The sequence below is a fragment of the Monodon monoceros genome, unplaced genomic scaffold, assembly GCF_005190385.1.
Source record: "Monodon monoceros isolate NGI ecotype Baffin Bay Population unplaced genomic scaffold, NGI_Narwhal_1 Super_Scaffold_10, whole genome shotgun sequence".
NCBI lineage: Eukaryota > Metazoa > Chordata > Mammalia > Artiodactyla > Monodontidae > Monodon > Monodon monoceros.
In genome coordinates this window covers 44,196,484-44,224,451 of record NW_021703766.1, presented here as the reverse complement: position 1 = coordinate 44,224,451, position 27,968 = coordinate 44,196,484, and the positions used below count along the sequence as shown (strand labels likewise).

Below are 27,968 nucleotides of genomic sequence, written 5' to 3'. Positions count from 1 at the left end.
AGGCAGCCTTCTTCTTATTTTGTTTTTAATTTTTTGGCAACGCCACGTGGCATGCGGGATCTTAGTTCCCCAACCAGGGATTGAACCTGTGCCCCCTGCAGTGGAAGCGAGGAGTCTTAACCACTGGACCGCCAGGGAAGTCCCCAGGCAGTTTTCTGTTAAAGGATGTTTTGGGGAATTCCCTGGCGGTCCAGTGGTTAGGACCCTGTGCTTTTACTGCCGAGGGCCCAGGTTCAGTCCCTGGTTGGGGAACTAAGATACAACAAGCCATGCAGCCAAAAAATAAATTAATTAAATAAAACTTTAAAAAATTAATTAAAAACAAAAAGAATGCTTTGGATTTGTTCCTTGGTTACTTGATGAGTCTAGTGTGACTTCGTGTGGCCTGGATGAAGCCTACAATTTGGACTCAAAATGCTTCTTGCACCTTGGAATGTGAGAACGAGCCAGGGAGGCACCCTGAGCTATTTATATTTAGTGTGTTGAGTCTGGGGGAAAAAGGCAGATCTTAGTTGTGGGAAGTGTTTGTTCCAAGATTTGGCCTACATGGATACAGAGCACTTCTAGGCCTGAGGGCCCCATCAGTGTCCTTGAAGCAGGTATGACTTGGATACATTTTGGATCAGAGGCCCCTAGTCTGAAAATATTAACCACTCAGGACAGGTCAGAGAACCCTACGAACATCATAGGAATTGGGTACTGCTTTAGCATAAATTAATTCTTCTGTATCTGTGTTTTTTGGGATTGGGGAAGGGATTTGATTGTTTATATTTCTGCAAATCTCAGTATATATATTGGGGCATGGAAGGGACCAGGTGCCATGAAAAGGGAAGGAAATATTTATCTTAACTTAGTCATTTAGAAGGAAGCCTATTCTCACAGTTTCCTTTTTCTTTACTGACTCTGTATTCTCAGGACTCAGCACTTCTCCAGAGGAGGACTAATAATTTTCCCTTCTAAGCCATGCCCCATGTGAGTTGGTGTTTTTTCTTCTCCTCATGAAATAGTCATTGTTTTCTAGGCTATGAATGCTCAATATTCTTATCTGCAGATTTTCTGCCTCACTAAGCCCCACCCCTCCCTTCTCTAGCCATATTTAGGGATCCATTCTGCAAATCAGGAAATGTATTAAGGAAAGAGTAGAACCTCTTGTGTCAGAATGTGGTTTGATGAGATGGGACTACACATGCAAAATTCATTCTTTCTCACTGACCTCCATTTTCTGGTTGATGAGGATAGAAAATTGCTGTTTATCTCAGAATGTGGTGAAATCTTTGGTCTGTGAGGCTTTTAAGATTGGAAATGTGATCAAATGTAGGATTGAGAACAGAGAGAGAGCATGTCATATCAGTGAGTACCTCAGAGGTGAATACCAGTGACAAGGTCCATTTCAAATTTGAATAGAATGTGTAAGTCAGGGGCCACATCTGTGTGAGTTTAGCTCATCTTTCATTGGTTTTCTGTTGCTCAGAATAAGCAAAGTGTACAGTGAGCAATGATAAGTGGTAAAATGATCATCCAGAGGGTTAGATATTTGTGAATTTTAGAAACAGAGCTGATGTTAGAGAAGGAAAACAAACTAAATACTGGAAAATAAGAAAATGATTACAGGGAATTCCCTGGTGGTCCAGTGTTTAGGACTCTGTGCTTTCACTGCCGAGGGCTGGGGTTCAATCCCTGGTGGGGGCACTAAGATCCCACAAGCTGCACTGTGCAGCAAAAAAAAAAAAAAGAAAAAAAGAAAATGATTATAATTATAATATGGAATATTATATACCTTATAAAAATGATGTCTATGAAAGGATTTGCCAGGACAAGGAAGAATATTATTGCTAAGTTATTCTGAGACTTGAGTTGGAAATAAATTCTTAAATTATATAGAAATCTTATTTTCTAAGATAAACTTTTTTTTTTTTTTGTGGTACGCGGGCCTCTCACTGCTGTGGCCTCTCCCATTGCGGAGCACAGGCTCCGGACGCGCAGGCTCAGCGGCCACGGCTCACGGGCCCAGCCGCTCCGCGGCATGTGGGATCTTCCCGGACTGGGGCACGAACCCACGTCCCCTGCATCGGCAGGCGGACTCCCAACCACTGCGCCACCAGGGAAGCCCTAAGATAAACATTTTAAAAGACATTTGGAATGGGCCCATCAGTTTTGTTTTTTTCTCTTTTTTCTCCCTCCCTTCCTCCTTCCATCCTCTCTTTCTTCCCTCCCTTCCTTCCTTTTTCTTATTTTCAATTCTTTAAAGGGAAGAGGGGAGGAAGGAATTTGCAACTTATTTGAGAATTTGCATGTGTTATGTGCTTGCACACGGTATTTCATTTAATCAGAGAACTCCACTTACCTGGCTTTTGTTCATTCTTGTAACTGTTCACAAGAAGCTATGACAGAGTAATAGGAATGTTTAGAAACTATTTAGGTGCTCTGCATTTATCACACTCTCTTCCTTTCTGTTACTTAGCCATATTGCAAGCTTCCAGCTTCAACGTATTTCTGTTTTGGCCACTTTATGTAATACATTTCTTCTCTCATTACTTCTAAAAAATATTTCTTTATTTTACCATTAACCCTGGGTTGTCATTTCAGAGTTTGGTGTCATTCAAGGATGTGGCCATAGACTTCTCACAGGAAGAGTGGGAGTGCCTGGACTTGCAACAGAAGGATTTGTACAGAGACGTGATGTTGGAGAACTACAGCAACCTGGTCTCACTGGGTAATTTTGTCTGTTCCTAATAATTCAGCTTCAGTCTTTGTGAAATTTAGAAAAGTTTCCAAGTGCCTAGCTGAATTTCAGACCCCTAGTCCCAAATAAATTTTTTGTGCTTTATAAACTTTGAAATGGACAGCTCCATTGGGCACTTTTATCTACTCTTTTCTTCAGATATCCTTTCTCTGAATCTTTCTGTAATTGACCTTCTTACTTGATGAACAGTGGACTCAATTTTAATTCTGGACAAACAGAGTGTAACCGTATCTATTTCCATTCTTATAAGCAGGATTTTCCATTTCTAAGCCAGATGTGCTCTCCTTATTGGAGCAAGGGAAGGACCCTTGGAAGGTTGTACGGGATGTGACAAGAGGTCTGAGCCCAGGTGAGTAAGAGATGATCAGGCAAAGGGAGGCCGTTGTTAAATTCCTTCATAAGTTGGCCACACCTTTGAGTTATTAGCTCCAAAGTTCTCCTCACAGACCCAACCAAGGCCTTTTACTCCTAGGCCTGTGGAGTAAAATCCTGAGCCCTGGAGGACAAAACTGTTTTAGCATCAGTTACCTAAGGAATCCCCTTCTTTGCTCCATTTACCACTTCCCTTGTTTTCTTTCATGTTCCCCTGTATTTTCAAACAGGGGATAGCCCTCCTTTTTCGATGATAACCATTTTAACATTTTATATTTTTGATCCAGTGAAACCTGTATGAGTCTTTATCCAACAAATATTTTTAAATACCCTCTATATTCTAAGTATTGAGAATATAACAGTAAACAAGAAAAATTCCGTATCCCCATTGATCTTTCCTAGCAGAAGAAATAGTCAGTAACAAATAAAAATATACAAAGAGTGATGAGTGTTATGAAGCAAAACAAAAAGCATAGAGAATCACAAAGTAATGGGGGGAGGTGTTCTTATAGAAAGAGTGGTTAAGGATGACTCTCTGAGGTGCTCGCATTTGAGGGGAGACATGAATAGAGTAAGACATGCAAATTCTGGGAGAAGAGCAGGTTTTTGTTTTTTAGGGTTTTTTTTTTTTTTTTTTTTGGTACGCGGGCCTCTCACTGCTGTGGCCTCTCCCGTTGCGGAGCACAGGCTCCGGACGCTCAGGCTCAGCGGCCATGGCTCACGGGCCCAGCCGCTCCGCGGCATGTGGGATCCTCCCGGACCGGGGCACGAACCCGTGTCCCCTGCATCGGCAGGCGGACTCTCAACCACTATGCCACCAGGGAAGCCCTGTTTTTTAGGGTTTTTTGTTTGTTTGTTTTTTGGCCGCCCTGCGTGGCTTGTGGGATCTTAGTTCCCCAACCAGAGATCAAACCCAGGCCCTCGGTAGTGAAAGCTCAGAGTCCTAACCACTGGACTGCCAGGGAATTCCCAAGAAGAGCAGTTAAGGCAGAGGGACTAGCAGTTGCAGAGGAACTGAGGTAGCAGTGAGTTTGATCCTTTTGAGGCTCAACAGATAAGTGTGGCTAGGGTGAGTCAGGGAGAACAGAAATAGAAGAAAATAATGTATCAATATAGATTCATCAGTTTTAACAAATGTACTGCACCAATGCAAGATATTAAGTTACTACTGATCAGGGAACCTGGAGGGGAAGGAAAAGGGAGCATGTGGGAACTCTCTGGACTTAATTCAGTTTTTCTGTAAACCTAAAACTACTCTTAAGAAATAAAGTCTTAATTAAAAAACATAAGATAAACTATAGCATGGGTTCATAGCAATTCAATTCAGATTCTGAATTATAGGCTTTTTATTTAACCCTTTTTAAGATCTTACAGCTGCATCTATTTTCTCCCATGCCAGGAGTCCCAGTTATCAAGGACACTAAGAATGATGCAATTAGAATATCACATAATTGCATATTTTATCCCACATTATACAAGAAGCCTCTAAAATAAGATCAACACTACCACTAACAATATGATTACTCAAAACAGTTTGAGATAATTGTTTTGGCAGTTTTTTGTTCCCTTCATAGGGTATATCACAGTCAAATTACTATGTTTGAAAGTTATTTGAAGTAGTTTCCTTGTATGGTTATGCCACCAATTGTAAATACTGGTTCTTTTTTTTTTTTTTTCTTTCAATTTTTAAGCTGTGCTTTCTTGTAATTTAATTTTGTTTTATAATTATTTATATACCACCAAAGTCAAATCTACAAAACAAGTTATATTCAAAGAAATCTGACCTCTATTCCTGGCTCCTCCATCTGTTCCTTCCCTACCCTGTAACTATGGGGTTTATTCCTCTCCCTTTTAAAAATAAAAGCAAATGTGTATTATACATTTATACTTCCTCCACCTCCTCTCCTTCCTAAGATAAAAAGAGCATAACTATACATTTGTTGACATTTCTTTTTTTTTCTTAATTAATTAATTTATTTTTGGCTGCATTGGGTCTTCGCTGCTGTGTGTGGGCTTTCTCTAGTTGTGGTGAGTGGGGGCTACTCTTCATTGCGGTGTGCGGGCCTCTTATTGCGGTGGCCTCTCTTACTGCTGAGCATGGGCTCTAGGCTCACGGGCTTAGTTGCTCCATGGCATGTGGGATCCTCCTGGACCAGGGCTTGAACCCATGTCCCCTACATTGGCAGGTGGATTCTTAACCACTGCGCCACCAGGGAAGCTCGACATTTCTTTTACAATTAATAGTGTATTTCAATCAGCACTTCATATTAATATAAAGAGATATTCCTTTTTAACTGCTTCATAGTACTCCATGATGTGGATATACCATGATTATTTCAACCAGCCACCTACTGATGGACAATTGGGTTATTAATCTTTTTCTGTAACAAATTATGCTTCAGTGAAAACTTTCTGCATCAAAAATTTTGAAATTTGCTGGTGCAGTTAAAAAAATTTTTATTGCTTTATTTTTTTGTTTGTTTTTTGGCCATGCCACACAGCATGTGGGATCTTGGTTCCCTGACCAGGGATCGAACCTGTGCCCCCTGCAGTGGAAGCACGGAGTCTTAACCACTGGACCACCAGGGAAGTCCCGCTAGTGCAATTTTGAGATAGAGTTCACATAAGTATAGATATCTATACATATCTATTTTTTCCCAGCTTGTCCTTTTACTTTCCTTAATGTGTTTTTGACATGCTAACCTTTTCTTTTGTTTTTTACTGTAACATGGTCATTTTTTTAAATTTTACTTCTTCTACATAGATAATTAATCCAACATCATTTTTTTTTTGGCCCCACCACACGGCATGTGGGATCTTAGTTCCCCGACCAGGGATTGAACCCTGCAGTGGAAGCATGGAGTCTTAACCACTGGATGTGGGAAGTCCCAATGTGGTCATTTTCATCAAGTTGTGATTTGGAAAAATTTCCCCATTCCTAAGTTACAGAAGTCACCCAAGTTTTATTCTAGTTATTTCTGTGTTTTCATTTCTCTGAGTAAGGGTATCTGATCCATTTGGAATTTATCCTACTGTAAGCTCTAAGGTACTAATGCAATTTCATCTTTTTTCTGTATGTTTATCCTTATGTCGTATTTTTTTTTGTTTTTGTTTTTTTAAGGGAAAAGGAAGGTTTCATTATTTGCAGCAAGTAAGGAGAGCACTGGGGATCTTTCCCAAAGCAGTGTCTCCTATGTTTATCCTTATGTTGATCACTTTCATTTATTAAAAAAGAGTCCATCTTTTCCCTACTTGTTTTAGCTGCTACCGTTACTGTATGCTAAATTTGCACTTATAATTGTGTCTATTTATGGATTTTTCTTTTCTGTTCCATTGGTTGCACTGACATCTTACGAGTATGATATTCAGTTTGAGTCCACCATTTCTATCTTAGAAGTTTCATTTTTCCAGGAATATGAAAACAGCATTTGTTTACTTGTTATCTTACAGACTGGGAATCCAGGTGTGAAACCAAGAAGCTGTCATCAAAAAGAGAAATTTATGAACTAGAAGCATCTCAATGGGAGATAGTAGAACAACTTACAAGCCGTAAGTGGGAGTGCAAAAGTTTTCAAGATGATAAGGAATGCAGAGACCAGTTTGAAAGCCATTTAGGAAATAAAGAGGGACTTTTTAGGCAACTAGTAGTCTATGAAGAAATGCCTAATTTAAGTCAAACCACATCCCTTACGTTACAACAGAGAATTCATTCTACTGAGAAATTCTATGAATGTAAAGCGTGCAGAAAATATTTTATCCTTGGCTTTCAACAGACTGAACATCAGAAAAGTCATGAAAAATTCTATGAATGTAAAGAATGTGGAAAGGCCTTTATTTGGGACTCACAGCTTACTTACCTTCAGAGAGTTCATGTTGCTAAGAAACCCTATGAATGTAAGGAATGTAGAAAAGCTTTTATCTGTGCCTCGCAACTTATTTGTCATCAAAGAATTCATACTGGAGAGAAACCTTATGAATGTAAAGAGTGTGGGAAGGCCTTTATTCGTAGCTCTCATCTTACTCAGCATCAAATAATTCATACTGGTGAAAGACCCTATGAATGTAATGCATGTGGGAAGGCCTTTTTTCGTGGCTCACAACTTACTTACCATCAGAGAGTTCATACTGCAGAGAAACCCTATCAATGTAAGGAATGTGGAAAGGCCTTTATTCGTGGCTCTCAACTTACTGAACATCAGAGAATTCATACTGGTGAGAAACCCTATGAATGTAAGAAATGTGGGAAAGCCTTTAGTTATGGTTCACAGCTTACTCTACATTATAGATTCCATACTGGTGAAAAGCCTTATAAATGTAAAGATTGTGAGATGTCCTTTATTCGTGGCTCACAACTTACTGAACATCAGAGGATCCATACAGGTAAGAAACCACACGAATGTAAGCAGTGTGGAAAGGCCTTTAACTATGGCTCACAGCTTATTCGACATCAGAGGATTCATACTGGCGAGAAACCATATGAATGTCAAGAATGTGGGAAATCATTTATTCGTGGCTCACAACTTACTGAACATCAAAAAATTCACACTGGTGAAAAACCCTTTGAATGTAAGGAATGTAGGAAAGCCTTTATTCGTGGCTCACATCTTACTCAGCATCAGAGAATTCATACTGGTGAAAAGCCCTATGAATGTAAAGAATGTGGAAAGGCCTTTATTTATGGCTCACAACTGTCTCAACATCAGAAAATTCATACAGGTGAGAATCCCTATGAATGTAAGCAGTGTGGGAAGATCTTCATTTGTGCCTCACAACTTAATCTACATCAGATTTTTCATACTGGTAGGAAACCATATGAATGTAAGGAATGTGGTAAGACTTTTATTCGTAGCTCACAGCTAACTTACCATCAGAGAGTTCATACTGGTGAGAAGCCCTATGAATGTAATGAATGTGGGAAGGCCTTTATTCGTGGTTCACATCTGACTCAGCATCAGAGAATTCATACTGGTGAGAAGCCATACAAATGTAACGAATGTGGAAAGGCCTTTAATCGTGGATCACAACTTACTCAACATCAGAGAATTCATTCTGGCGAGAAGCCTTATAAATGTAATGCATGTGGTAAGGACTTTAGACGTCATTCACACCTTACTCAACATCAGAAACTTCATAATGGAGAAAAACTGTATGAAAAAATTAATTTAGTAAATCCTTTACCTGTTTGCCTATGACATTCACCTTTGGGATATCAGAAAATTCAGATTATGAATGTGAGAATCCTTTTTTACTTAAACTCATAAGTAACTCACCTTCAGAGAATTCACATTTAAGAAAGCCTAGATTAATATAAGTGCAGAATTACTTTCCATCACATTTCAATCCTAGTTAGACATTAGTGAATTCATATGAGAGCTCAACCCTAAAATGTAGGGTTCTGTTGTACAGTATCACCTGAGCTCCACCATTTAGTATGTGGCTGTTCCTTTGCAAAAGTTACTTAACCCCTGTTTGTTTTAGTTTCCATTAATATCACATATTTCATCATAGTGTTCTGCAATTTAAAGAAGTAAATACATATACCATAAAGCCTTAAAGCAATGTGTACTACGTAGTTAATGCTTAATAAATGTTAGCTATTATTGTAAACATTACTTTTATTTAGTGTTTTAATCATTAATCATTACTTTTAATCTTACTTTACAGAACTCAAATGAGAAGGAAACTTTACAAATACAGTATATACGGTAAATCTTTCATCACTCTTACTAAGCCTCAGGTAAATCATTTTGGAACAAAACATTCTAATATTATTAATGTGAGGTTATACCTGATTCTGAATCAAAATTCTTACTAAAAGGAAACCCTAAGGGGAAAAGAGTGTTTTGCCCTTACAAATAAAGCTGCTTGTGAACATTTTTGTATAAATTTTTGCATGAACATAAATTTCCATTTCTCTGGTCTAAATGTTTAAGAGAGTAGTTTCTGGGTTATATAGTAAATGAATGTTTCTCTTATAAGAAATGGACAAATCATTTTCCAAAGTGGCTTTTCCATTTTATAGTCACACCAGGAACATGAGTGACAGTTTCTCTGTATCTCTACCAGCATTTGGTTTTTTCACCATTTTTTAATCTTAGCCATTCTGATAGGTGTGTAATGATATCTCTTTGTGGTTATAATTTCCATTTCCCTAGGGGCTAATGATGGTGTGCTTATTTGCCATCCCTGTATCCATTGTGGTGAAATGACTATGTCTTTTACTGCTTCATTTTTGAATTGTATCTTTTTTTTTAACTGTTGGATTGTGAGAGAATGCTTTCTTTATTGTAGACAATACTAGTCCTTTGTTTGATATGTAGTTTGCAAAAATTTTCCCCAGTGCGTAGCTTTTCATCCTTTTAGCAGGGTCTTTTGAAAATCAAAACTTTTTAATTTTGATAAGGTCTAGCTTATTACTTTTTCCTTTTACGGATTTAGCTTTTGGTGTCAAATCTAAGGACTTGGGCTTCCCTGGTGGCGCAGTGGTTGAGAGTCCGCCTGCTGATGCAGGGGACATGGGTTCGTGCCCTGGTCCGGGAAGATCCCACATGCCACGGAGTGGCTGGGCCCGTGAGCCATGGCCACTAAGCCTGCACGTCCGGAGCCTGTGCTCCACAGTGGGAGAGGCCACAACAGTGAGAGGCCCATGTACGGCAAAAAAAACAACAACAAAAAAACCCCCAAAAAACATATATATATATATATATATAGACTCCTTTTCTAGCTCCAGATCCTAAAGATATTCTCCTACATTTTTGCCTGAAGTTTTCATGGTTTTATGTTTTGCATTTAAGTCTGTGATCCATTTTGAGTTAATATTTGCATACATTATAAACTTTAGCTTCATGTTATTTCTTTGTGTTGCCTTATGGGTGTCCAGTTGTTCTCGTACCATTTGTTGAAAAGGCTACCTTCAATAAATTGATTTTGTGCCTTTATATTTGTGTATGTCTATTTCTGTATTTTCTCTGCACACGTCTGAGTGTGCCTATCCCTCTGCCAGTACCACCCTGTCTTGGTTACTGTCACTCTATAGGATGTCTTAATATTGGGTAGAGTGATTCCTCCCACTTTACCTTTTTAAAATTGACTTAACTATTCTAGATCTTTGGCATTTCATATAAATTCTAGAATAAACTAACCTATATCTACAAAAAAAAGAGTTTGCTGAGTTGTAATAGAATTTCAATTTGGGGATAATTGACATCTTTATTCTCTGAGTCTTCCAATCCATGAACATGATATGTATCTTCATTTTTAGGTCTTTATTATGGGTTTAATTGTGTTCCCCAAAATATTCAAGTCCTAACTCTCAGTACCTGTGAATGTGACCTTATTTGGAAATAGAGACTTTGCAGATGTAATCAAATTAAGGTGAGGTCATATTGGATTAGAGTAAGCACTACTCTAATGACTAGTATCCTTAAAAGAAGAGGGAAATATGGACACAGACACATAAGGAAAGCCATGTGAAATCAGAGGCAAGGTTGGAATGATGCATCTACAAGCCAAGGAACACTAAGGCTTACTAATAACTACCAGAAACTGGAAAGGGCAAGAAAGAATCATCCCCTAGCACCTTTAGAGAAAGCATGGCCCTGCCAATACCTTGATTTTGGACTTCTAGCCCCCAGAACTGTGAGAAAATAAAGTTGTTTTAAACTAAGTTTGTGGTAATTTGTTATGGCAGCCCTAGAAAACTAATATAGTCTTTGATTTCTCTTATTAGGATTTGTAATTTTTGGCATACAGATCGCATACATGATTTATAAGTGTATATCTAAGTGTTTCATTTTCTTTGGAAAAGTTGTAAATGGTGTGTTTTTCCTTTTAGCTATTAATCACTAGTATACACAAATTATATATATACATATATACAAATCAATATACAAATTATATAATTGGTGAGTTCTACAGCAAAGCCATAGACTAATATCAATATAATTTGTATATGGGTTACAAATAACTTGTATATTGATCTTGTAATCTATTATCTTGCTGCAGAAGTCACTAATTCGTTCTGGAAGTTTTTGTTTTGTACATTCCTTGGGATTTTCTACATAGATAATCATGTCAGCTATAAACAGGGACAGTTTTTTTCTTCTAGTCTGTCTTTTGTTTTTCTTCCCTTATGGTGACTATTACTTCCAGTGTTATGTTGAGTAAGAGTGGTACAAGCATATATCCTTGCCTTGTTTCTGATCTTAGGGGGAAACTCTCAGTCTTTCACTATTAAGTATTATGTTAGCTATAGGTTTTGTGTAGGTGCTCTTTTTTATTTTTTTATCTTTTTTTATTTAACATCTTTATTGGAGTGTAATTGCTTTACAATGTTGTGTTAGTTTCTGCTGTATAACATAGTGAATCAGCTATATGCATATGTATATCCCCATATCCCCTCCCACTTGCGTCTCCCTCCCACCCTCCTTATCCCACCCCTCTAGGTGGTCACAAAGCACCGAGCAGATCTCCCTGTGCCATGCAGCTACTTCCCACTACCTATTTTATGTTTGGTAGTGTATATATGTCAATGCTATTCTCTCACCTTGTCCCAGCTTACCCTTCCCCCTCCCTGTGTCCTCAAGTCCATTATCTACATCTGTGCCTTTATTCCTGTCCTGCCCCTAGGTTCATGAGAACCTTTTTTTCTTGTTTTTAGATTCCATATATATGTGTCAGCATACAGTATTTTTTTTTCTCTTCTGACTTACTTCTCTCTGTATGACAGACTCTAGGTCCATCCACCTCACTACAAATAACTCAATTTCGTTTCTTTTTATGGATGACTAATATTCCATTGTATATATGTGCCACATCTTCTTTATCCATTCATCTGTCGATGGACGCTTAGGTTTCTTCCATATCCTGGCTATTGTAAATAGTGCTGCAATGAACATTGTGGTACATTGTCTCTTTTTGAATTATGGTTTTCTCAGGGTATATGCCCAGTAGTGGGATTGCTGGGTCATATGGTCATTCTATTTTTAGTTTTTTAAGGAACCTCCATACTGTTCTCCATAGTGGCTGTATCAATTTACATTCCCACCAACAGTGCAAGAGGGTTCCTTTTCTCCACACTCTCTCCAGCATTTATTATTTGTAGATTTTGTGATGATGGCCATTCTGACCAGTGTGAGGTGACATCTCATTGCAGTTTTGACTTGCTCTTCTCTAATAATGACGTTGTGCATTTTTTCATGTGTTTGTCAGCAATCTATATCTTTGGAGAAATGTCTGTTTAGGTCTTCTGCCCATTTTTGGACTGCGTTGTTTGTTTTTTTCATACTGAGCTGCATGACCTGCTTCTATATTTTGGAGGTTAATCCTTTGACAGTTGCTTCATTTGCAAATAGTTTTTCCCATTCTGAGGGTTGTCTTTTCATCTTGTTTATGGTTTCCTTTGCTGTGCAAAAGCTTTTGAATTTAATTAGGTCACATTTGTTTATTTTTTTTAAATTTTCATTACTCTAGGAGGTGGGTCAAAAAAGATCTTGCTGCGATTTATGTCATAGAGTGTTCTGCCTATATTTTCCTCTAAGAGTTTAATAGTGTCTGGCCTTACATTTAGGCCTTTAATCCATTTTGAGTTTATTTTTGTGTATGGTGTTAGAGAGTGTTCTAATTTCATTCTTTTACATGTAGTTGTCCAGTTTTACCAGCACCACTTATTGAAGAGTATGTCTTTGCTCAATTGTATATTCTGGCCTCCTTTGTCATAGATTAGGTGACCATAGATGTGTGGGTTTATCTCTGGGCTTTCTATCCTGTTCCATTGATCTATATTTCTGTTTTTGTGCCAGTAACATACTGACTTGACTACTGTAGCTATGTAGTATAGTCTGAAGTCTGGGAGCCTGATTCCTCCAGCTCCATTATTTTTCTCAAGATTGTTCTGGCTATTCGGAGTCTCTTGTGTTTCCATACAAATTGAGCAATTTTTTGTTCTAGTTCTTTGAAAAATGCCATTGGTAGTTTGAAAGGGATTACATTGAATCTGTAGATTGCTTTGGGTAGTATAGTCACTTTCACACTGTTGATTCTTCCAATCCAAGAACATAGTATATCTCTCCATATGTTTGTATCATCTTTAATTTCTTTCATCAGTGTCTTATAGTTTTCTGCATATAGGTCTTCTGTCTCCTTAGGTAGGTTTATTCCTAGGTATTTTATTCTTTTTGTTGCAATGGTAAGTGGGACTGTTTCCTTAATTTCTCTTTCAGATATTTCATCATTAGTGTATAGGAATGCAAGACATTTCTGTGCATTAATTTTTTATCCTACTGCTCTACCAAATTCATTGATTAGCTCTAGTAGTTTTCTAATAGCATCATGTCATCTGCAAACAGTGACAGTTTTACTTCCTTTCTGATTTGCATTCCTTTTATTTCTTTTTCTTCTCTGATTGCTGTGGCTAAAACTTCCAGAGCTATGTGGAATGATAGTGGTGAGAGTGGGCAACCTTGTCTTGTTTCTGATCTTAAAGGAAACGGTTTCAGTTTTTCACCATTGAGAATGATGTTGGCTGTGGATTTGTCATCTATGGCCTTTATTATGTTGAGGTAGGTTCCCTCTTTGCCTGTTTTCTGGAGAGTTTTTATCATAAATGGGTATTGAATTTTGTCAAAAGCTTTTTCTGCATCTATTGAGATGATCATATAGTTTTTCTCCTTCAGTTTGTTAATATGTTTTATCACATTGATTGATTTGTGTATATTGAAGAATCCTTGCATTCCTGGAATAAACTCCACTTGATCATGGTGTATGATCCTTTTAACGGGCTGTTGGATTCTGTTTGCTAGTATTTTGTCGAGGATATTTGCATCTATGTTCATCAGAGATATTGGCCTGTAGTTTTCTTTTTTTTGTGACATCTTTGTCTGGTTTTGGTATCAGGGTGATGGTGGCCTCATAGAAGGAGTTTGGGAGTGTTCCTCTCTCTGCTATATTTTGGAAGAATTTGAGAAGGGGAGGTGTTAGCTCTTCTCTAAATGTTTGATAGAATTCGCCTGTGAAGCCATCTGGTCCTGGGCTTTTGTTTCTTGGAAGATTTTTAATCACAGTTTCAGTTTCAGTGCTTGTGATTGGTCTGTTTATATTTTCTCTTTCTTCCTGGTTCAGTCTCAGAAGGTTGTGCTTTTCTAAGATTTTGTCCATTTTTCCAGGTTGTCCATTTCATTGGCATATAGTTGCTTGTAGTAATCTCTCATGATCCTTCATATTTCTGCAGTGTCAGTTGTTACTTCTCCTTTTTCGTTTCTAATTCTGTTGATTTGAGTCTTCTCCCTTTTTTTCTTGATGAGTCTGGCTAATGGTTTATCAATTTTGTTTATCTTCTCAAAGAACCAGCTTTTAGGTTTATTGACCTTTGCTGTTGTTTCCTTCATTTCTTTTTCATTTGTTTCTGATCTGATCTTTATGATTTCTTTCCTCTGCTAACTTTGGGGTTTGTTTTTTTTGTTCTTTCTCTAATTGCTTTAGGTGTAAGGTTAGGTTGTTTATTTGAGATTTTTCTTGTTTCTTTAGGTAGGGTTGTATTGCTATAAACTTCCCTCTTAGAACTGCTTTTGCTGCATCCCATAGGTTTTGGGTCGTCGTGTTTTCATTGTCATTTGTTTCTAGATATTTTTTATTTCCTCTTTGATTTCTTCAGTGATCTCTTGTTTATTTAGTAGCATATTGTTTAGCCTCCATGTGTTTGTATTTTTTACAGTTTTTTCCTATAATGGATATCTAGTCTCATAGCATTGCAGTGAGAAAAGATACTTGATATGATTTCAATTTCTTTTAATTTACCAAGGCTTGATTTATGACCCAGGATATGGTCTATCCTGGAGAACGTTCCATGAGCACTTGAGAAGAAAGTGTATTCTGTTGTTTTTGGATGGAATGTCCTATAAATATCACTTAAGTACATCTTGTTTAATGTGTCATTTAAAGCTTGTGTTTCCTTATTTATTTTCATTTTGGATGATCTGTCCATTGGTGAAAGTGGGGTGTTAAAGTCCCCTACTGTCATTGTGTTACTGTTGATTTCTCCTTTTATGGCTGTTAGCATTTGCCTTATGTATTGAGGTGTTCCTATGTTGGGTGCATAAATATTTACAATTGTTATACCTTCTTCTTGGTTGATCCCTTGATCATTATATAGTGTCCTTCTTTATCTCTTGTAATAGTCTTTATTTTGAAGTCTATTTTGTCTGAGATGAGAATTGCTACTCCAGCTTTCTTTGATTTCCATTTGTGTGGTATATCCTTTTTCCATCCCCTCTCTTTCAGTCTGTATGTGTCCCTAGGTCCCAAGTGGGTCTCTTGTAGACAGCATATATACGGGTCTTGTTTTTGTACCCATTCAGCCAGTCTATGTCTTTTGGTTGGAGCATTTAATCCATTTACATTTAAGGTAGTTATCAATATGTATGTTTCTCTTACCATTTTCTTAATTGTTTTGGGTTTGTTATTGTAGGTCTTTTCCTTCTCTTGTGTTTCCTGCCTAGAGGAGTTTCTTTAGCATTTGTTGTAAAGCTGGTTTGGTGGTGTTGAGTTCTCTTAACTTTTGCTTATCTTTAAAGCAAATCCTTGCGGGTAGAGTAATCTTGGTTATAGGTTTTTCCCTTTCATCACTTTAAATATGTCCTGCCACTCCCTTCTGGCTTGCAGAGTTTTTGCTGAAAAATCAGCTGTTAACCTTATGGGGATTCCCTTGTATGTTATTTCCCTTGCTGCTTTTAATATTTTTTCTTTGTATTTAATGTTTGATAGTTTGATTAATATGTGTCTTGATGTGTTTCTCTTTGGTTTTATCCTGTATGGTACTCTCTGTGCTTCCTGGACTTCATTGACTATTTCCTGTGTTAGGGAGATTTTATACTATAATCTCTTCAAATATTTTCTCAGACCATTTCTTTTTCTCTTCTTCTTCTGGGACCCCTATACTTTGAAGGTTGGTGCATTTAATGGGCGGGGTTTAGGAAGGGGTGGAACTTAGGCAAGGGTGGGGTTTAGGGTGGGTGGGGCCTAGGCGGGGGGTGGGTGACGTTTGAGTGTGGGGTGGGGAGTGGTGGGGCAAAGTTCAAGTGTGGAGCGGGGCCTCTGCTTAAGACCTGCACAGAGGGGGAGAGGCAGCACGTCTAATGCAGGGTCTCTGCAGTGTGGGATTTTGGAGTTTGGAGGTAGAGCCCTGAGTGATGGAGTGTGGGTGGGGTTTAGGCCCAGCTCGTTGCAGGGGGTCACCGAGTGTAGAGGTAGGGTGCTGGGTGGGGGTGTAAGGGCAGGGCTTTGGTTCTGCATGGCAGGAGAGGCTCTGAGGGCAGAGGATTAGGCCTGGGAGCCCAACAGTCTCCCTGGTGCCTAAGTGGACAGGGAAAGCACTGGCTCTGTTCCCTTCTGTTCCTTTGCGCCCCTCCCCACTGTCTCCCACAGGGTCTCCCCTGTTGCCACTGGACCCCTAACCGTGAGTGGGTCTCACTGGGTGTAGGAACTCCTTGCCTCCCCTAGCCACCCCTCAAGTGTGCTGATCCCAGAGGTCCGGCCTTTACTTTTGCTCCCCCATCCCTCCCTCCCACTCCCTCAGGACCCACGTGGCTGGAGGGGGCCTAGGTGGGCAGAGGATCAGGCCCGGGATCTCAGCAGGTTCCTGGGGGCCCAAGTGGGCAGGGGAAAGCTGGCCATGCTCCCTTTTGATTCTCTGCCCTCCCAGTGGTTCCCCAATTTCCCCCTTTGGGCATGGGTTCCCTTCCCCTCCCCCAGCCGTCCCTCAGGGGCGCCAGTCCCATCCCGCCTCCACTTCTCCTTCCGCTTCTCTCCCCTCATGCCCTACGTCCTACCCAGTTGCTGGGGGTTTCTCCCATACCCTTTGGTACCATGGTCCCCCACTGGTGCCTGGTAGGTGCCCTAGTTGTGAGGAGGTGTAAATTCCGTGTCCTAATAGCCATTTTGACTCCACCCTCCCGGTGCTCTTTTTTAAATTGAAGTTGTTCCCCTCTGTTCCTAATCTCTTGAGGTTTTTTTTTTTTTTAATCATGAATGGATGTTGGATATTATCGAATGCTCTTTCTGCAGCAATTAAAATTTTTCTGAAGCAGTTGATCATAGGATTTTTCTTCTTCAACGTGTTGATATGGTGGATTACATTGATTTTTTTAAATGTCAAATCTGTCTTATATACCTGTAATAAATCCCACTCAGTATGTTGTATAATTTCCTTGTTGGATTTGATTTGCTAACATTTTGTTGAGGATTTTTGTGTCTAAAATTATGATGGTTTTTTTTTTCCCCCAAGTCTTTGTCTCACTTGGGGATCAGTGTAGTACTGGTCTCATAAAATGAGTTGGGAAGTGTTTCTTCTATTTTCTGGAAGAAGTTGTGTAACATCTGTGTTCATTCTTCAAATGTTTGTAATAAACTGCCAGTGGAGACACCTGGGCCCCAGGATTTCTTTTTGGGGAGCTTTACAGTATAAATTCAGTTTCTTTATGGTTATCTGGTTATTTGGGATATCTGCTTTATCTCAGTTGAGATTTAGTAGTTTGTAGGGTTTTGTTTTTATTTTTATTTTTAGCCATGCTGCACTGCTTGTGGGATCTCAGTTCCCCAACCAGGAACTGAACCTGGGCCATGGCAGTGAAAGCACCGAATCCTAACCACTAGACCACCTCCCTAGTAGTTTGTGTTTTATGAGAAATCTAGAACAATTAGTTCTACACTTGAAAATTTTCAAAACCCCTCCCCTAATAAAATTTTTGAAGCTCATTCTGTGAGGCAAGTACCATAGCCCTAGTTTCAAAATCAAACAAGAACAGATAATAATAGATAAATGCTGTAAATGATAATAGATATACTCTACGTAAAACATAAATAACATCTAACATACAATTAAAAGAATGCAAAGGAATACCACTTATCCAGAATGTCTGATTTACCTTTTCTAGGTTAATTATAATTCCAGAGATTAGAAATTATATTTCTAAGACTTGTTTATGATGGAAAGATGACTTGACACAGCCTCAAGTCATTTTCATTCCCTTAGTATATGGTTTTAGAATATGATGTGTTTCTCAAGCTTCTTTGAGCGTGACCCAAATGAAGAAATACATTTGAAATGTATTTCCAGTACGTAAAGAAATTTAAATTAAAATTTCATATAATACTGTTCCTTGGAGAAGTTCATTGAAACCACATTTTGACTGAATGCTTAATAGCTAAGTTTTAAAATTAATATTTGGCTTAAGACAAATGCACCAAAATAAAAACAATTCTGGTATACAAAAAATAATCTGAATTTTTTTTTCTTGTTTGATAGATTGTGTTAAATGGTTTCAAGTTTTTATTCCATCATGAAATTTTGAGAGTTTTTTCCTCGAGGTAGGAAATCTTTTTTTTTTTCTTTTTAGGTATAGATGACATAAACATTATTTTAGTTTCAGGTGTACATGATTTTTCCACATTTGCATATATTGCAAAATGATCACCACAGTAAGTCTAGTTAACATCTGCCACCAGAAGGAGAGGGTGTGGAAAAAAGGGAACTCTCCTACGTATAACGTAATTTATGACCGTCAATAATAGGGGAAAAGATAGCCTTTTCATATTCCGGGACATTTGCTGTGCATGCACATATAAATTACACTCCTTTATTTTACAGAAAGAGATTGATTCCAAAAGATTTTTTTTTTAAGTATTATTTATTTATTTATTTATTTTTGGCTGCATTGGTCTTCATCGCTGCGCATGGGCTTTCTCTAGTTGCGGCCAGTGGGGGCTACTCTTCATTGCAGTGAGTGGGCTTCTCATAGTGGTGGCTTGTCTTTGTTGCGGAGCACAGGCTCTAGGCATGCGGGCTTCAATAGTTGTGGCACGCAGGGCTCAGTAGTTGTGACTCACGAGCTCTAGAGCACAGGGCTTAGTTGCTCCATGGCATGTGGGATCTTCCCGGACCAGGGCTTGAACCTGTGTCACCTGCGTTGGCAGGCGGATTCTTAACCACTGTGCCATGAGGGAAATCCCCCAAAAGATTTTATAACAACCAAAAATGTGGAAGACAAAACTATAAACCCTTAAGAAGATAATGTAGGAGGCTAAATTTATGACCTTAGTGTAAGATAATGATTTCTTAAAACACAAAAAAAGAACACGTCTTTAAAAAATTTTAATAAATTTGACATTGAACTTCTATTTATTAAAAGATTCCCTAGAGAATGAAAAGACAAGCTATAAACTGGGAGAAGATATTTTCAACACATATGACTAACACAAAAACATCCAAAATATTTTTTATGAAGTTCTATAATTAATGACAACCCAAGAAAAAAATGAGCACAGAACTTTAAGAGGCATTTCATGTTAGACAAATGGTCAATAAACATATGTTTCAAAACAAAAAAACTTAATCAGGGAAATGCGAATTAAAACCAAAATGAGATTTCATTTCATATCCATATACCAGATTGGCCTAAACTTAAAATTTTCAGAATTTCAAATGTTAGTAAAGAATAAAAATTGAAAAATCTCCTTTGGAAAATATTGCACATTGTCTAGTAAAGCTGAAGATATTTGCATGCTCCAAATACCCTATGTTTAGTGATACCACATTCATAATATATATCCTAGAATAGAGGCTGGCAAACTATGGCCCACTGGCTAAATCCTGCCACTGCCTGTTTTTGTAAATAAAGTTTTATTGGAACACAGCCACACTCATTCTTTTACATATTGTCCATTGCTGCTGTCATGCTACAATGGCAGAACTGATGAGTTGTAATAGAGGCTATTGGACCTGCAAAGTCTAAAGTATTTCCTATATGTCTTTATATAGAAAAAGTTTGCACACCTCTGCACTAGAGCAACCTCTGCATATCCATCAGTAAACATGTACAAGAATGTTTATAGCAGCACTGTAATATCAAATTTTGAAACAATCTACATTGCTATTATAGAAAATGGATTTAAAAACATGATATACTCATGCAATAGAATACCATACAGAAGTGAAAATGAATTATAGCTATATGGCTAAATCTCACACTAATATGTTGACAAAGAAAGCAAGTCATAGGGACTTCCCTGGTGGTCCAGTGGGTAAGACTCCATGCTCCTAATGCAGGGGGCCCAGTTTCGATCCCTGGTCGGGGAACTAGATCCCACATGCCACAGCTAAGAGTTCACATGCTGCAACTAAGAGCCTGCATGCCACAACTAAGAAGTCCCCCTGCCACAAATAAGAAGCCCGCATGCTGCAACTAAGAGCCTGCATGCCCCAACTAAAGATCCTGCGTGCCGCAATGAAGATCCAGTGTGCTGCAACTAAGACACTTAGCAGCCAAAATAAATAAATATTTTTAAAAAGCAAATCATAGAATGTATATTTATATAAAACTAAAATATATGCATAGATAAACAACATAGTTTTGGAGTACATGGTTCAAACTATAAAGAAAAGCAACAGAATTATGAACACAAAATTCAGGATAACTATTATGGTTGTGGGGAAAGGAAAGGGAGTAGATATGTAGGGGGTCTTCAAAGTTAGTAGTAATATCCTCTTTCTTAAAATAGGTAGTTGGTACACAGGTTTTGCTGTATTGTGAGCCATTACACCTTAAATATATTTAATAAATATTCTTTTAGATATACCCAAATTTAATAGAAACTATCTTTGAAAGCTACCAGTTAACAGAGGGAATGAAAATTAAATTCTTTTGCTAGGTCATACTGAAGTGGACTTAATTTTAATTTCCCCCATTGTACTGTAGCTTCTAAGGCAACTTTTCAAATAACATTGTAATAATTCCTGTTAACTGAAAAACTGAACTTTATTAGGCAATGGTTTCACCTTGTGTGATTTCTCCTCACTCACCTAGACTCTTGTCGCTTGTCCTTCAACTACGTTTATCTCATGATTCAATAAGGACATTATAATGAGATTAGAATCTAACCATCTTACATATAGCAAAAGATAAGGAACAGGCCAGGCTCTGGCTGTTCAATAACTGAACCCCATTTCCATGGTTATCAGGAAAGCAAGGCCATCCTAGGAAGACCTAGAAAAAAGTGTGAACGATGGGAAAATATAGCTATGGGCAGAGTTGTCTTTGCACAACTCTGCAAAGCTCTATTTTCTGAGAACATGAACCAAAAATACAGGCAAGCACTTGGAAAAAACACAAAGGGACAAACAAGCTCCAGATGATAGATTTAAAATTTTGGTAAGAAGATGTCCTTCTCTAGCCAGATGAGATCCCTCTAGTTTTCCAGCATAGAGTTCAATGATCTCTCCTCCTCTTAGGAGAAGTCTTGAAAGTCACTAGCCCCTGCAATGACAAATTCCTAATCACCCAAAGCCAAGATCAAGATCTAGGAGATGGCCATCATGAATGAGGAACTATTCAGATATGTTCCAGCATTCTGACAAGTATAGAATGATTAAAAGAAATTATGATGCTCAACAGATTCCATGTAATCTTTAATATACATGTCACAATAAAACATATACCATATTAACAACTTTTAACAACTCAGTCATAAATACTCAAAATGTATTCCATCATTACTTCAAAACACTAATGGTCTGTTTTTAAATATTATGAACATTTGAAAGGTATATGAATTTCAATGCAATATTTTATGTTTCAAAACACGGAAAAGGCAGATTATTAAACAGTATATAGTATATGACATCATTTTCTGTGACTATATAAATATATAAATGGCACTTGGTAGGATAAACCTAGAATGTGGTTATCTCTTGGCTATGAGATTATCAGTGATTAAGTTTTTTTTCTTTTTAAGTTTATTTCTAAAGTTTTCAATAATGACCATTTATTATGCTCAAGAACATGTATATTTTTCTAACATTTTTATACTTGGTTAAATAGAAGCTGTTTTCAAATAAGAAAAAAAGAAATAGAGACTCTGGATAATTTTTAAACTATTGCTATATTTTTCCTAATTTGAGTTTATTGTGAGTTCTTGAAATTTGAATGAGTGTTTTGTTTGTGAAATATACAGTTGTGTGTTCAATTCCTGCCTAAAACATAATTACTGGAAGTTATTTAAACCTTTTGCTAAAGGTTTAAATACCTTTAATAGTGCTAGTACCTAAAATAGTGCTAGTCTATTTAACTTTACTTCTGGACCAGCCCAATTGGACCAAACTATCCCAAACAGCTATCAAGTTGCCTTATTCAACTATCTTCAGTTTTGATTTAATAAGGTCATCAAAAGAAAAACTGCAAGTAAAGCTGACCTCACAAAATCCATTACTATCAAGAGATTCTGGGCTTCCCTGGTGGCGCAGTGGTTGGGAGTCCGCCTGTCGATGCGGGGGATACGGGTTCGTGCCCCGGTCTGGGAGGATCCCACGTGCCGCGGAGCGGCTGGGCCCATGGGCCATGGCCGCTGGGCCTGCGCGTCCGGGGCCTGTGCTCCGCGGCGGGAGAGGCCACAACAGTGAGAGGCCCGCGTACCGCAAAAAAAAAAAAAAAGTCCTTTATATTTTGTATATGAGATAACAGTAGTCCCTGTGGGAAGAATATATCCCTCCTCTGAACTTCCAGAACATGTATTTGTAACTTGGAAATGACTTTTATATACTCTTAGAATTACTTCAGTACAGCTTTTATCTTCTTTGCTAGGTTAAAAACAACTTTTCATCTTTGTACCTTTCTTAAGTACCTATACCTTTTATATTATAATGCTTGATAAATATCCTCATCTTTAACCTAACTCTTCATTTTTATTGATTTCTCAGAAGTAACAATTTGACAGGCGCCCGTAAGTGAATGCAAAAGAGTGCTGATGGGAGTATCATTTATTATGTTGAAAAAAATGGCAACATAATGTTCATCATAGGGATTTAAATAAATTGTGGTAAATCTAAACAATAGAATAGGACTATCTATCCAGCCATTCACATATATTATATAGCACATTAATAATGAACATGGGTAGATATCACCAATATAATACTGAATTAAATATTTAAGATTCATTCTTGTTAATTTAAAATTTATTATCTTTATAAATCCAAGTTTATTGGATGCATAACATTCCACTGCATGTGTACCACAAATAACTATATCTTTGTTAAGGATATATATTTGAAAAGATCATCTCAAAAAATCTCCTCAGAAAGTGGCTAACTCCAGGCCTGGGACAGAGAATGTACAATATAAGTCTTGAATACCTGTATCAAAAAGTAAGGAATTGCTCAATGACAAATGGGGATTACAGGAGCCAGCTTGAGAGGCCAAATTTGTACAATTTGAGCAACACAAAGAATGATGGTAATAAATGGACTAAAATACTTTGTTCCTTGTGCTAAAATACTTCAAATGACAAAAAAAATCCATCAGTCAGAGATACTCAAAATAGAAAACCCAGACATAGAGAAGAAAAGGGGGGAAAGGCAAAGCTTTTATATAAGAGAATGATAAAATTAAAAATCACCACTGTGAGCCCTAATTTTATAACTTATTTAGGCAAGAATCATCAACGGATGCTAAAAACATTAGGCAAAATGTTATATGTGAAATGGTCTCAAAATATTCCTGTCAGATTACTTCTTGACTTACAAAGAAAAAAAGCAACGTTTATTATGGAGAAATCAGGTACACACACTACTCAAAGTGATCAACTTTAGTATTACCAATAATGGATCAAACTTAAATTATGTGCTTCTTGATGTGATACAATAGGAAGTATACAGCACCACCCCTAGTATTTTTGTCAAATATATTTAAACTTAACCTAATCATGACAAAACAAACAAATCCAGAATGTTAGGCACTGTACAAGACAAACGTTCTAGATTCTTCGACTTTTTTTTTTTTTTTTTTCTTCGACTCTTTAAAATGTCATTGTGAAACACAAAACAGGTAAGGGGAATACTGCTCTACATTAAAAAGATATGACCTCTCTCCACCATGTGAGAAAACAGCGAGATGGTTACCCAGGAAGTGCTCTCACCAGGAACCAAATCTGCCTGTACCTTGACCTTGGAGTTCCCAGCCTCCCGAACTGTGAAATATATTGTTTTTTTTAAAAAGGGCCCATCCAATGCAATATGTGACCTTGATTTGGATTGTGTATTAATTTTTAAAATAAATTTATTTTATTTTTGACTGTGCTGGGTCTTTGTTGCCGCACGTGGGCTTTCTCTAGTTGTGGTGAGCGAGGGCTACTCTTTGTTGCGGTGCGCAGGCTTCTCACTGTGGTCGGTTCTTTTGTTGCAGAGCACGGGCTCTAGGTGCACGGGCTTCAGTAGTTGCAGCGTGTGGGCTCGGTAGTTGTGGCTCACGGGCTCTAGAGTGCAGGCTCAGTAGTTGTGGCACAGGGGCTTAGTTGCTCCGTGGCATGTGGGATCTTCCTGGACCAGGGCTTGAACCCGCATCCGCTGCACTGGCAAGCAGATTCTTAACTACTGCGCCACCAGGGAAGTCCCTGTATCAGTTTTGTAAAAATGCACATATAGGATATCAGGGAAACAACAAAGGCAATTTAAATACAGATTATGTATTAGATATTATGAATCAATGTTAAATTTCTTACGTGTTTTCTTGATAATGAATACTCATAATGTTGCACTTACTCATAAATAGAGCAAAAAACAAACAAAAATATGTAAATAGGTGTAGACAGAGATTAAGAAAATGGTGAAAAATGTTAAAAACTGTTGAATGTATGTAAAGGATATAGAGTGTACATCATTATAATATTCTCTTGCTTTTCCTATAGCTTAAAATTTTTTTTAATAAAAACTGAAAAATAAGTATAAAAATACTAGAGTACCTTAAATACTTTCCTGAGATCACTGATTAAATGTCTGACTCATATGTGCTGGTATAAACCCCAATCTATTGGCAGAAGGTCAAAATCATTGGCCAGCATTGATAAAGATTCTCAAAGAAAATGATCCAATGCCAGGAAAAAGAATATACTCACCAGTGCTGTTCATGGGTAACCACTACCACAGGGCTCTAGTTGCTGGGTTGAAGTAGTAACTAATCCTTAAGGGTCTACAAGGTCAAAATAGGCCATAACATAAATCTGAAACTGCCAGCTGATAAACAACAAGGCACCTGGGGCCTATGAAAAATTATTGCCTGAGTTTCCTTCCTCTCTGCAGTCTTCTGCATGTTTTTCTGGATTTTGTCTGCTTCCACAGAGTTTAGGATTCTTGACTCACTTTCTTGCTCCAAAATCTTCAGCGTCTCCATTTTCTTTTGAATTTTAAAATTAAAATTTAAATACATGAGTAATATGTTTTCCTTGTAAGGAAAAAATAGATTATCAGTAATGCTTAAAGTCCTCTTTGTCACTTCTTCCCCTTTACTGTAAGTCCTCTCTTCTAGCCTCAAAGGTTACCATTGACAGGAGCCATATCCCTCCAAAAAATATATACTATTTTTTATATTAAGTATATTACATGGTATGCTAAAAAAAAGTCCTCCTCAGCTCCTGCAGTCTGTATTTCTAAAGGTCTTCACTTTTTTGGGTCAAAGTACCTCCGTCAATCTGATAAAGCTGTCTATACTTTCTCTGAAAAGAAAAATCACATTTATCTATACATACAAAATGTCACAAGTTTAACATACAATAAGAAGCCCATCCACATGGAACCTATTCATCTCAGGTTAATAATAATTCCTGTTTTTTACTTTAAACAATAGCCTCCTTTCTCTTGCAAGAAGTCATCACAACTACTCAAAAGCCAAAAGAGATAACCCAGAATCAAACAGAGGTAGCTTGAGATCAATGCATGCTGTCCAATTTGAAACCAGAATGTGTATCTCTTAAAAAAAAAAAAAAAACCAATCTACGTCTCCCATGTATACAATGACAAAATTTTTGCTCCACTTTAACACTTCGACTCCCTCTAAGTCAGTGCAATTTGACCATCTTTATTTCACATAGCTATACTGGATCAAGCACACAGGTTCATTCATTCAACAATCTTGGTCACCAAACTTGCTACTCCATTCACATTATTTGGAAGAGATCAAAGTATTTGGTAAATGGTCCTGAAAATCAAACAAGCTTTATTAGCTTTCCCCTCCGAAGGAGCGGTGAAATGACAGCTCCATCTCCTTTGTGTTGGAAATTCACAAGTTTGTGATTTTTTTTTTTTAAAAGGCCATGAGGTCTTGACGCAAGTGAAGACAAGTCCAGGCTTGCCAACAGACCTACAGCCCTAAGTTCTTTGCTCTCTGTGAGCCAAGGTATGTTCAAAAGAAAATGGGGACAAGGGTTTGATCTAGAATTCAGGAAATCTGACTAATGCTGGACTCTAATGAAATTCACTCTTCTTATGCATAAAGTTATTTTATTGTTTTATTAGTTGGATGGCCTCTCAAACTTACCCAATAATGTCCCCTTAATAGTAGAAAAGAAAGAATGTCTACTTTGAAGGGCTGTGGCAGAGGAAAAAGCGGTTACCCTAGGGCTACCTTTGAAATTATCTTTCTTAAAAAATAAAACAAACAAAACCCAACTATGTTGATTTTACATTCTTCCCCATAATACATTTATTTGATCCAATAGAAAAATCATGTCTAAATTATCTGCCAAGTGAATAACCTTTTCCAGATCATCAAATTAGTGTTCAAGGAAGAAATAATTTGACCATCCATCGTTTTCTCACAGTCACATATATGCTCTTTTGCTAGTCAAACTCCTAACATTCTGAAGATATAGGCACAAGAAAAGTACCTTTATATTGACACAAATCATCACCAGTCACACAATCACACTCAATTATGGCACAAAACAAACTACAAAAGTAGAAGTCCCGTAATATGTCAGACAATCCCACACAGTTATAAAATGCTATTACCGCGCAGCTTCAAGTACGAATAACCTCACACCCGACAGCACGTAGAATCACGCACAGGCAGAAATAACCATACACTCGGCCACTGAGGGACTCCCAGTCCACCCGAAAATATCTCGCGTTGTCTCACAAATATTCACAAGCACCAAAGGGCCTAACAAGGCACAGAGAGGGTCTCATGCCAGTCTGACGCTACCTGCCCCACCGGCGGGTCCCACTTTCTCCTGACGTGTATAAGGCCCCGAGCCCACTCAACACTCTCCGCGGTCTCAGGGGCCAACTGCCCGAGGCGAGCGCGCCCCACGCCTGCGCACTGAGCGCAGGCGGCCTCTCCCAGAAATCCCCGGGGCGCGGCAGTTGGGGCGAGTTAGTTCTAGCAGCGGGGGTCCTCGAACCCAGCGGAGAGTTTGTGGGCTGGGTCTCCTAACGTTCTCGCTGGCCAGCCACAGCCTGCCCGGAGTTGGACTACATTTCCCAGAGCCACCGCGTCCCGAACGCGGCTTCATTTCCGTTTGTTCGCGCGACTTGGGGACCTCGCGTGGGGAGAGGGCTGCGTCTGTGGGAGAGTTTGGCCTGGCTCCTGCAGGGCGGGCGAACCCGAAGCCGGGCTGGGTTCCCGGGCACCAGGTCCTGGACCCTGAACTGCACCCTCTGTCGAGGTGAGTATGTCCGGAATACCAGGGTGGAAACGCTCGGAGGAAGCGTCACTGGAATTACGTGGGTGGCCGTGTCTCCTGGTGTTTTGTGTGTGCGCGTGTGTGCGTACGCGCGCGCGCGACAGCCAGCCTGGTATTGGTGACTGTATGGGCGAATGGTCGTGTACTACTGTGGTTTTGTGTGTGTTTGTGTAAGTGAGAGTTGTTTTGACTCTGAGGCTGTGATAGTACTGCTATGACTTTGTTTGTGACCGCGTGCTTACTTGACTGGAAATGTGCTTATGTGACAGTGTAATTGCCTGTGGACTGCGTGCTATGACTCTGAGGTGTGCGACAGTGTTGTTGTGACAGGGTGTTTGGAAGTGCTTGTGTT

At 38.4% G+C, this 27,968-nt stretch overlaps 1 protein-coding gene across 9 annotated transcripts in view; it reads left to right on the top strand.

The window, feature by feature from the left end:
• The window catches only part of LOC114889100 (zinc finger protein 420), a 93,055-nt gene that overhangs the window by 1,083 nt on the left and 64,004 nt on the right, over nt 1-27,968 (top strand). For 2 of the 9 annotated variants that reach the window (XR_003791965.1, XM_029211991.1), the window contains exon 1: nt 27,408-27,598. Coding sequence is in view for 6 of the 9 variants with exons in the window: in XM_029212010.1 (XP_029067843.1) it covers nt 964-972; nt 2,587-2,713; nt 2,994-3,092; nt 6,566-8,307 (1,977 nt within the window). In the remaining 3 variants the exon portion in view is untranslated. Of the gene's footprint in view, nt 1-253; nt 973-2,586; nt 2,714-2,993; nt 3,093-6,565; nt 10,248-27,286; nt 27,599-27,968 lie in introns of those variants that run through there. The other 7 variants (XM_029212039.1, XM_029212000.1, XM_029212010.1 and 4 more) reach the window with 7 other exon arrangements.